The sequence below is a fragment of the Myotis daubentonii genome, chromosome 12 (assembly GCF_963259705.1).
Source record: "Myotis daubentonii chromosome 12, mMyoDau2.1, whole genome shotgun sequence".
Taxonomy (NCBI): domain Eukaryota; kingdom Metazoa; phylum Chordata; class Mammalia; order Chiroptera; family Vespertilionidae; genus Myotis; species Myotis daubentonii.
In genome coordinates this window covers 54,548,729-54,560,984 of record NC_081851.1, presented here as the reverse complement: position 1 = coordinate 54,560,984, position 12,256 = coordinate 54,548,729, and the positions used below count along the sequence as shown (strand labels likewise).

Sequence of the window (12,256 nt, the reverse complement as noted above, 5' to 3'; positions counted from 1 at the left end):
GGCTGGCGAAAGCTGCTGTGGCAGCGTGAGCCTCTCCCAATCGGGGCTGACTGGGCACAAGCCTGTGGCGGCAGGTGCAGCAGGGCTGGGATGAGCGAGAGCAGCAGGCAGGAGTGGCAGGTGGCGTTGGACTGCAGGTTTTGGCCCAATCCCCGCAGGCCACACCAACGGACCCCACCGATGTATGAATCTGTGCATCGGGCCTCTAGTTCTATAATAATCATTTTCTCAATCCCAAATGTAATATTAAAGTACATTTAATTTTAATATTTTGGTATCAAACAAAATAAAAAAAGTTACTTGACCATGTCCCTTAGTTTTCCCATAGGAAATACCTGCAAGATCTTGTGTTTTTCCAGATACCCTTGCACGTTTTGCACGATGACCAAAGTTTTCTGTCGTTGAAGTCGAGGCACCCTTCAAAAACAAAATGAAAACTAATTAAGCAAATATTTTTATTACTTCTAAAAAATGACATTCCCTTTCCTTTTTTGTTTGTTTCCTAACAATTTTTTCATTACAAAAAGAAAAGCAGTGACAATTTACCTCCATACTGCTCTTTGTAGGACACGCTGTTCTTTTCGGCAAAAGAGTTTTTCTACGAAGCTGGTAAGGACTGTTTTGTGCACCAGGACCTGATTCTTCTGCAACCATATCTGCAGGTACATCATCATCTGTTATAAACAAAAGCAATTATGAAAAATGACATTCTATATAATAAAAGGCTAATATGCAAATTGTCCCCTCGACCGGGAGTTTGACCGGAAGTTTGACCAGGGGGCGGGGCCAGCTGGCCAACCGCTCGCAGACCCTCCCCTGGCCAGCCCTGCTCCCAATAGCCCGCCCCAATTGGGGGCGGGGCCAGCCGGCCAACTACCGGCGGCCCCTCCCCTGATCGCCCCTCCCACCCCAATTGGGGCAGTTCAGCCGGACCCCACCCATGCACTAATTCATGCACCAGGCCTCTAGTCTATTAAAAAAAGAGCTCTATGGATGCAGTAAACTTTTTATTTTATTTTTAAATATATTTTTGATTTCAGAGAGGAGAGAGACAGAAACATAAATGAGAGAGAATCACTGATCAGATGCTTCCTGCATACCTCCTACTGGGGATGGAGCATGCAACCCGGGCATGTACCCTTGAGCGGAATTGAACCTGGGACCTTTCAGTCCACAGGCCGACGCTCTATCCACTGAGCCAAACTAGCTAGGGCTGCAGTAGACTTTTTAAAAACTTTAAAAAAATCTTTTTTTGTGGTGGTGGTGGTGGGAAATACAACTTTTATATAAAATTCCAGCTAACTAGATAACCATCTGAGTGAAATGTTGGCTTTTTATTTTATTTCTTATTTCAAAATAAATTCCAAAATACACCATATATTTAAATACAAAAAGGAAACAAAAATCACAAGAAGAATATAGAAAAAAATTATTTTTTTATAACACTAAAGTAGAGAAGTTCTTTCAAGGTTATGACACAAAACTTGGAAGGCATTAAAAAGAAACAGGTGAGGAGGATGTTCACTTGATCAGAGGCTTGAGAAGGGGAGTGAGTCATGGTTAGAGCCCACGAGGGATGGGAAGGGCAACCAGGCAAGGGGTGTCAGAGACAAAGCGGGTGAGTGAGGAAGATGTCGACAGATGGACAGCTTGATATAAAATATCAGATACCAAGAAGGATGAAAAGAGCATCCACAAAGAGTGTGGTCTGGCGCAGGGTGTTCGAGTTCAAGAGGAGAAAAAAGAAGTCTGCACGGAGGGCAGGGTGGCCCTGGAATGAAGAGTCAGAGAGAACAGGGAGAAAAGGGTGTCTGTCACACAGCAGCAGGAATGGTAGACCTGGAAGACTGGTTACATACAATACAGGAACTAAGCAAATAAATAAGATAATGGAAGCCAGATAGCTTCTGTCAGAGAAGAGAGTTAAAATTAAAGAGAGAAAACTAGAATAAACTCTATGTTGTTAGACTAGAACTGAAGGTATCAACATAGAACTCATGATTTCTAATAGATATAGAAATGATTATAGATCTAAGTGTTTGGGTGTGTGTACGTATATATGTTCCCTAGCTCTGTTCACTGAGACAGCGCAAACCTAGAAGCAGTGACACTTCAATACCAATGAGCGTGAGTAGCATTTGGAGCTTGGCTTCTGAATAGCATTTTCTTCTTCTTTTTTTTAAAAAATATATTTTTATTGATTTCAGAAAGGAAGGGAGAGGAAGAGAGAGACATAAACATCGATGATGAGAGAGAATCATTGATTAGCTGCCTCCTGCACGCTTCCTATTGGGGATTGAGCCCACAACCTGGGCATGTGCCCTTGACCGGAATCAAACCCAGGACCCTTTAGTCCGCAGGCCAATGCTCTATCCACTAAGCCAAACTGGCTAGGGCTTCTTTTTTTTAAAATTCTAACCTGAGGATATTTTTCCATTGATTTATTTTTTTATTTATTTTTTAGAGAGAGTGGAAGAGAGAGGGAAAGACAGAGAGAAATATCGATATGAGAGAAACACATTGATTGGTTGCCTCCTGTATGAGCCCTGACCAGGGACTGGGCTGGGGGGGGGGGGGGCCTGAAACCCAGGTATGTGCCCTTGACCGAAATCGAACCTGGGACCCTGCGGTCCACAGGCTGACACTCTATCCACTGAGTCAAACCAGATAGGGCTGAATAACATTTTCTATAAAAGAAATAAAAGTTCCTTGGAGAAATGGCAGATTCCAGATTGGGGGAAATATAAGATGAGCCTGAAATACCTTGTGGTAGAAATAAGAAAGTGCTATAAGAATGATGAGGACATGTCAAAAGGACTCAGAAGTTAGCCTGAATGCTCACCCTCTAACAAAATTATGTTACAGCATCAAAATTCATGATAGTAAAGGAATTATAACCCACTGAATGAACAGCAACCCATAAATTCATACTGCTATAAATAAATGAATAAATTGAATAAAGAATGGGATGTTTAGAAAAAACTTTAGAAAGGGGAAAACAGTAACTCTATAGTAGAGATGTCAACCAGATAGTACCTTAATCAAGTGATCAAAATGAGTATCATCATTAGTAGGACAAACTGAAATGGTGTGCCACCTGATAGCAGCTATATTCCGCAGCATAACCCAAATCTAATTGTGAGGAAACATCAGACAACCCAAATTTGTTCTAATTTATTTTGAATCATCTTCAAAATTGTCGAAGTTATGAAAGTCAAGGAAAGTCTGAAGAACTGTTTCAGACTGAAGGATAGTAAAGAGATATGGCAACTAAATGCAATGTGTGGTTCTGAACTAGATCCTTTTGCTGAAATGCGGCTATTAGGACCAATAGTGAAACTTAAATGCGGGGTCTAAAGAGTAGAAGACAATAATTTGTCAATGATAACTTTCTGACTTTTATAGCTATAAAAGTATGTTTATTTAGAATAATATCCTTGTTTGTAGGAAATACAGACTAACAATAGGAGCTGACAGGACAACAGGTTGGCACTTATTCTGGAAAGAATCAGGGGGGAAAAACGAACTCTTCTCTGAGTTTGGATTGTTTTTAAATAATACATTTGAGTAATATATAAGACATTAAAAATTCTGCTTGGAAAATTAACACCATGAACAGTTAAAAGAAGCAACACAATTAGGAAAAAAAATTGCAACAAACGTCACACAAATGGGTAATAATTTCCTTAATTATATATGAGCGTTTACAAATAAATAGGGAAAAGATAAATAATTCAATAGAAATTTGGGCCAAGGCAAGGACATGAGCAGATAATTCAGAATTAAGAAACTAGAAATGAAATGCTAACAGAAATGAAAATGAGATATTTTTCATATAGCAAATTATCAAAGATAAAAAGTTTGGTCACATATTAGTATTATGAAAGGATAATATGAAGGAAAAGAGTTCTTAATTGCTCTAAGAAGAGCAATTTGGAAATAGCTATTATTACTTAGCAATTCCATTTCTAGGAATTGATTCTGCAGCTATATTCACACATGTGGACAAAGAAGTATGGACCAAGATTTTTATTGCATACTGTTACCAATACTAAAAGGTAACAATCAAATGTTCATCAATAAGGGTTTGTTAAATAAACGATGGTCTAGCTAGCTATACAATAAACTATTATGTGGTAATTACAAGATATAAAACAGTTTTATATAGACTGATAAGGAACTATCTTTAATATATAGTAAGTTTAAAAACCGAAATACACAGTTTTTAGTATGTGTGGTTTAAGGTTATACATACATATTCTTACATGTGTATATATTTACTAAAATATAAACTCCATGATGTAAGGAGCCACCCACTGGCCAAAGATGGGACAATTTGAACTAAAAGAGATATATTTAAATCTGTGAGTTTATAATGATATTTTAAAAAAAAAGGTTACTTTCAAAGATGTTACTAAAAACCAACTCATCTTCTGAAAATTGGAAAATAACAGTAAATAATCAAATATTTTACTTCTTTTCTTATATAAACCGAACCATCAAGTAACCAAGTAAGAAATGAGAGGAAGCTTCTCTACAGAAACATTCTAGCAATAAATAAAGAAGAAATAAGAAAATTAGAAATAATCTGCAAACTCTAAAAGAGTTCATGGATTTAACCAATGAGTATTAATAGGTCCATAATATCATAAAGAGAGTAACAATCAGGCACTGTATATCTCCTGATGAAAGAACACATCACCACCTCTTTGACAAAACATCAAATCTGAATCTGATTAAACCTGTAAGGAACTTTAAGGTCAAACTATACAGTACCAGTTTCATCAACTAATAAATTGCATGGGAAATCAGTGGGGGAAAAATAAGCAAAACTAAAGCATTCTGTTTATTAGGTGTACCAGTTAATAATGTAGACTTTTTTTCAATAGATGGAGTTACACATATACTGATATATATTCGATTTGATATGTATGCTATTTTGTTGTATTGACAATATGCTTCAAAACTTCATATGTCAAATCTACTGAAGGTGTTAACATCATAGACATTTTTACACTTAAAAATTTCGTGCAAAAAAAGAGCATTTGCGGGAAGTTTTAATTCATTATTTTGAAGAAAAAGTTATCGTATACTTCGGGAAGCTTATGGTGAACATGCTCCATCTCAAGATACTTGTGAACGCTGGTTTAAAAGCTTTAAAAGTGATGATTTCAATGTGAAAGACAAAGAACGTCCAGGTCAACCGAAAAAGTTTGAAGACCAACGATTACAAGCATTATTGGATGAAGATGCGTGTCAAACTCAAAAACAACTTGCAGAAAGATTAAACGTTGCTCAGCAAACAATTTCCGATCCTTTACAAGCAATGGGAAAGATTTTAAAGGGAGGAAAATTGGGTGCCACATCAACTGAACAAAAGACAAATGGAAAACTGAAAAGTCATCAGTAAAATGTTGCTTCAACGGCATGAAAGAAAGTCTTTTTTTGGCATCAAATTGCGACTGGAGATGAAAAGTGGATTTATTTTGAGAATCCCAAATGCACAAAATCATGGATTGATCCAGGTCAACCATCAACATTGACTGCAAGGCCAAATTGCTTCAGAAAGAAGACAATGCTCTGTGTTTGGAGGGATCAGAGAAGGTGTGGAGTATTATGAGCTTCTAAAACCAGGTGAAACCATTAATACTGATCGCTACCGACAACAAATAATCAATTTGAACCACGCTTTGATCGTGCAACGATCAGAATGTTCCAGAAGACATGGCAAAGTAATTTTGCTTCATGATAACGCACCATCACACACTCCAAAACCAATTAAAGACATGTTAAAAGATCTTGCCTGGGAAGTATTAACCCACCTGCTGTATTCACCAAACCTTGCTCCTTCAGACTACCACTTGTTCAGATTGATGGCACACACACTTTCTGAGCAGCACTTCAAAACGAAAGAAGTGGAAAATTGGGTCTCTGAATGGTTTGCCTCAAAACAAGAAAAGTTCTATTGGGGCGGTATCCACAAATTACCTAAAGATGGGGGGAATGTGTAGCTAGCGATGGACATTACTTTGAATAAAGCATTTTTGATGTTTCTCTTGAAATTATTGTGTTTTCTTTGATTACAAAATCCGCATTAGTAACTGGTACACCTAGTAAGAATGTACACTTTGGCACTAAAATTACTTTTTTAAAAAAATGATTATCATATGAATGCTTTTTTGGGTGTGTGTGTGTGTGTGTGTGTGTGGGGAGGGGGGGAAGGATGGAGTTATGATTGGAATGGGGCACATAAAAGGCTTCTGCAGTGGCTGGCAAAGTTCTATTTCCTGACCTGTTGGTATTACAATACCAATCTTAGTAATAATTCTAAACTTTAAGAGTAATTCTTTTATGTGAAATTTCTCTACCTAGCTATATTTTACAATAATAGAGGTGTTTTTAAAAGATGAGGTGTTATAACAATGTAATATTAAAAAACAGAGGTTTTTCCAACAGCAGACCTTGGGCAAAATAACATTTTTAAGCCTACATTTTTTCAACTATTAAAGATGAGAACAGTATTTTGTAATTCCCAGGACTACTGGCTACTGAAAGGATATAAATAGAATAATATATACAAAACACTCAGCAGTATGTCTGGTTCATATAAAGTGTTCAATGTTTTAGCTCTTATTTCACTTAAATATTATTCTATTAACATCACTTTTAAACAAAACTTGGAAAATTAAATAAGTTTTCTATATACTGCATGCAACATAGTCAGAAAATATAGCCAGTATGATATGACTGGATATTTGTGGAGTCATCCCTTTGTAGTTTAATACATGGTTAGTTTCTATAAATGTTTCATGTCTGCTTGAAAAGAACATCTACATTCTATTTTTAAAGTTTAAATATATCTAAAATATCCAGTCTATTAATTGCTTGTTCAAATATTCTATACCTTTAGTTTTGTTGTTGCTGGGGCAGTGGTGGTTTCATTCGTCTATTGTCTTTGGAAGGAAATTTCCTATAAAACTTCCTGCTCTATCTGTAGATAATCCATTTAATTTAAGTATGTAAATTTTGCTGTTATTTGGAAATACAGGGGCAAAATTATTATTTCCTCCAGGTGAATTACTCCTTTCATCATTATGCTTAATAATGCCTTTTGCCTTAGAAATCTATTTTTGGCTGATAATATTTTCCTAACAGCTTTTAGCTTTGTTTTGTATCAGCACTTTTTTAACCTTGTATCTTTAATGTTTACCTTTGGGTCCTTACAATTTATTTATTTGTTTATATTTTATTTTATTGACTTTAGAGAGGGAGAGATAGAAACATCAATGATGAGAGAGAATCACTGATAGGCTGCCTCCTGCATGCCCCCTACTGAAGATTGAGCCCAAAAGCTGGCATGTGCCCTTGACCGGAATTGAACCTGGGACCCTTCAGTCCGCAGACTGGTGCTCTAATCACTGAACCAAACCAGCTACGGCTAGGTCATTACATTTTAAATTCAGTTCTTCTTAATCATTTATTGCTAGATTTTCTTTTCCTTTTCGGCCAAAGCAAGAATAACTGTCTAATCTGGTATTTAATCCACCTGATGCCAATTTCTATGATTACATTTTTAATTTCAAAAGTTGCTTTGGCCTTAGCTGGTTTGTTTCAGTGGATAGAGTGGCCTGCAGACTGAAGGGTCCTGGGTTCCATTCCCGTCAAGGGCACATGCCCTGGTTGCTGGCTCGATCCCAGTTGGGGGCATGCAGGAGGCTGCAGATCAATGATTCTCTCATGACTGATGTTTCTTTTTTTTTTTTTTTCTTTTTTTTTTTATTGCTTAAAGTATCACAAAGGGTATTACATATGTGTCCATTTTATCCCCCCGCCCTAGACAGTCCCCTAGCCTCCCCTATCCCCCAGTGTCTTATGTCCTTTGGTTATGCTTATATACATGCATACAAGTCCTTTAGTTGATCTCTTACCCCCCTACCTCCTGCCCCCCAACCCTCCCCGGCCTTCCCGCTGCAGTTTGACAATCTGTTTGAGGCAGCTCTGCCTCTGTATCTATTATTGTCCAAAAGTTTATAATGGTCTCTATTATCCATGAATGAGTGAGATCATGTGGTATTTTTCCTTTATTGACTGGCTTATTTCACTTAGCATAATGCTCTCCAGTTCCATCCATGACGTTGCAAATGGTAAGAGTTCCTTCCTTCTTAGAGCAGCATAGTATTCCATCGTGTAGATGTACCACAGTTTTCTAATCCATTCATCTACTGATGGGCACTTAGGCTGTTTCCAGATCTTAGCTATGGTGAATTGTGCTGCTATGAACATAGGGGTGCATATATCCTTTCTGATTGGTGTTTCTGGTTTCTTGGGATATATTCCTAGAAGTGGGACCACAGGGTCAAATGGGAGTTCCATTTTCAGTTTTTTAAGGAAACTCCATACTGTCATGACTGATGTTTCTATCTCTCTCCCTCTTCCTTCCTTTCTGAAATCAATAAAAATATATTTTTTAAAAAGTTGCTTTGGTTTTCCTTTTTTAGGTTTATTGTTTGTTTTACATACTGGTCTGTTACTTCACCATACTTCCTTTTAAAATTTAAAAATTTTTAAATTTTATTTTCATTTTCTTTTTATTCTCTTGATCATTTTACAAACTCATTTAAATTCTTTTAGATTGTTTTATCATTGGACACTTTTTAAAATCCAAACACAATCAGAGAAGTTGTTTCATGTTGTAGGCTGCACACCTTGGTCTTAGTGCTACCTGTATTCAGAACAGGTCCAAGACCACATTTCCTATCCCTATATGTGTACTAAAATTCCACCAGAGACCCATTAGGACAGTGGTTGCCAACTGGTGGTCCGCTGCATTAGGACATATATCCAAGACCAAAAGGTCCTGTGCTATTTTATATAGCAGTACCACCTCCCTCTTACTACTTTGATTTGGTATCTCTCATTTCTACACCTAGGAACTTCATTCACTTCTTTCCTTCCTCAGGGTTTAGATATGCATTCACACTTTTGCTCTTGTTTTGTGTTAACATTTCTATGTTTGTAGTGTGTATGCATGTGAGGATGATATCTATCAGCTTTGTTTTATCGTGCTGTGAGTTATCAGTCAGTGAGCCAGTCAGTTTCATTCTCAAATTTTTCATCCCATACAACCCTCTCTCATTCCACTCCAACTTCTGTTTAAAATTGGTAATTATTAGTTCCCATAAATATATGAAGCTACAGTAACCTCAATTTCCCATTGATAACCAGTTCTGTTCTAAAGCATTCGAAGTTCAGTTTTGTAAAGCATTACATTAAACTCTTATTTGTGCTGAGGTAAAGAATCTATACTAAATTTCTATACAATTCTTATAATTAATTACTTCTGAGCCCTGGACAGTGTGGCTCAGTTGAGTGTTGCCCCATTCACTGAAAGGTTGCTGGTTTGACTCCCGGTCAGGGCACATACCCAGGTTGCAGGTTTGATCCCTGGTCTTGGGTGCGTATGGGAGGCAATCGATAGCTGTTTCTCTCTTGCATTGATGTTTCTCTCTCCCTCCCTCACCATTCCTCTCTAAAATAAAAACATATAAAAAATAAAAAAAATATATTAACACTGACTATAAGGTACAGTGCCAGAAGGTATTTACAAAGGGGTCATTCTGCTATTTTTTTCCTAATTAAAATAAAAAGATTGATTTTAGAGAAAGAGAGGAAGGGAGAGAGGAACACTGATTTGTTGTTGCACTTATGCATTCATTAGTTGATTCTTGTATGTACACTGACCGGGGTTCGAACCTTCAACCTCAATGTATCTGGACGATGCTCTCATCAACTGAGCTACTGGTGAGGGCAGGAGTCATTCTGAGAAGATCACCTGGCCACTATTGTAAGCAAAGGAAAAAGTTAAAAAACAATCTGTAGTCATTAGTGTCTTCATCTTTGGAACTCCTGTAGCACTGTATATATGCCATATATTCTTTCCATATCATATCATAGCTACCTTATGTTGTTGATTACTTTTCTGGTATATGCCTTACTTTCCTAACAAAATTATAAGCTCATAGGGTTAAGGCCCCCTCCCTCTTTTATATTCTTCCTCAGTGTTTAGCTTGATGCCCAATAAATATTTAATAAATGTTGGTTCTCATCTATGGAGACCTTTTAATTTTACTCAGTTCAAGGAATTTTTCCAAGAAACCATCACTACTGGTGGGCTATGATGACTTATATACTACTTTATAGAAAATAAAAACCTGCCGAAACCGGTTTGGCTCAGTGGATAGAGCGTCGGCCTGCAGACTGAAGGGTCCCAGGTTCGATTCCGGTCAAGGGCATGTACCTGGGTTGCGGGCACATCCCCAGTAGGGGATGTGCAAGAGGCAGCTGATCGATGTTTCTCTCTCATCGATGTTTCTAACTGTCTATCTCTCTCCCTTCCTCTCTGTAAAAAATCAATAAAATATATTAAAAAAAAATAAAAGAAAAGAAAAACCTGACAGGTACTGTTTCACTTCTTCCTACCTCTGAATTCATTTACATGTACACCCACTATTTTTTGTTTCTTTCTAAAATTATGGAGGAGTATTCCCCAGAACTGATTTGGCACATCTGAAGCAAACAAAATGTTTGTTAAATAATCCATGGTAGCTTATTTGGCTACTAATCAAGAACCAAGAAATCAGGATTGGTTATGGTTTGTCCCAACAACAAAGTCTAAAAACAAGCCCTCAACATAATATTTTATCAAAATTTTTTTAATTTTATAGCTTTCACTTTTACACGTAATATAGAATGCTAATATTTAGATGTTAAGCTGTAATATAAGACTAATAAAAATAAATCTCAACATTCAATTTCAACCATAACTTATAGAAAATTTAATTTTCAGTTAAAAATGTTCTTGAACGCAGTATCTCAATAGAAACAGAACGTGATCCATATTTTGCAATTTTTAATTTTTTAGTAGCTAAGTAAATTTTAATGTGATTTAACCCACTATATATATATATAAAATTTACCATTTCAACATGTAATATAAAATTGAGATATTTTACATTCTTTTATCTTCCTATTAAATCTTTAAAATAACGATGTACTTTTAACACAGCATGCCTCAAATTCAGACAAGCCGTATTTTAAGTGCTCAATAACCACATGTGGCTAGTGGTTAACTTAAATGGATGGACACACACACACACACACACACCTTTACTAAATTCTTATTGGTCCTCTTAAATAATAAAAATTATCATGCAATTTAAATGGTTATTATACTATATATGTCAAAATTTATTTTCAAATTTTTTTGTTTAAATATAAATCATGTAAAAATATACTAGAGTCTTCACTATTACTAGGAACCACAGTGGAAAAGCAAAGGCTTCTGGAGAGTAAGCATTCTTTCTTTACTAAAAATATTTGAAATCTGATATTAAATAACATCATTTGTTGAAATAAATCCTTTCAACAAAATAAGCGACTTAATTCTATACATTCTTATTTTTGGTGTATAGGATGATGGCTCCAACCGAGCTACCCAGCCAGGCTAATCCTATACATTCTGAAGTTAGTACTAGTAGAATACCTTAATTTTTACATACCTTTATAACTACCTCAAAGATTTATAAAAGACTGTACTATTGGCTGGAGTTTAAAGTCTATACATTTTAGGGTATAGAGTAATCTAAAGTTAGAGGATGGTTTATGGAATTTAATTTACAAAGGTACCCCCCCCCCAAAATATTATACAAATTCCACATTACTTACGCATAGCCACAGATCAAATTGGAAACGTAGGCAAATCTGTGCTAGTAACTGTGCTTAGAAACAGCACCCAGTCTCAAGGTGTAAAACACCACACTTGGCAACTGTTTCTAACACAGTTGGGAACTACCACAACTTTTTAACTACCAAAAAAAAAATCCAAAAATAAACTGAAATCAAGTTTATTTTAAATGCTTTTAACCCTTTGCAGTCGTATTAAATTTGGGCATGGGTGTCGTACTGGTCGGAATTAATTTCCATTGAAAGAGCAGTGATACATAAAATGCAAGATTATGAAGGATAAACAAGATTTATTAATTCTTTTTTGGAACTACGTCACTACTAGTAGAATCACTACAAACGTTATCACTTTCTACGTCAGAGTCAGTATTCAAGGTGCCAAAATAAAACTCTTCATCGTTACTTTCAGATTCGCAGTACACTTCTTTCGGTAACTTTCTTTTTGCCATTTTGGAGTATTATTTTGAAATAACAAGCGAGAATGCCTAATTACAGTTAAACGTAATTTGTAAAG

The 12,256-nt window shown here is 36.2% G+C and overlaps 1 protein-coding gene across 4 annotated transcripts in view; it reads right to left on the bottom strand.

The window, feature by feature from the left end:
- The window catches only part of FBXO11 (F-box protein 11), a 101,815-nt gene that overhangs the window by 37,430 nt on the left and 52,129 nt on the right, over window positions 1-12,256 (bottom strand). For 3 of the 4 annotated variants that reach the window (XM_059659904.1, XM_059659906.1, XM_059659905.1), the window contains exons 2-3: window positions 547-674; window positions 336-417 (exon numbers count right to left, since the gene is read on the bottom strand). In XM_059659904.1, the coding sequence (XP_059515887.1) occupies window positions 336-417; window positions 547-674 (210 nt within the window). Of the gene's footprint in view, window positions 1-335; window positions 418-546; window positions 675-9,741; window positions 9,763-12,256 lie in introns of those variants that run through there. The other variant, XM_059659907.1, reaches the window with a different exon arrangement.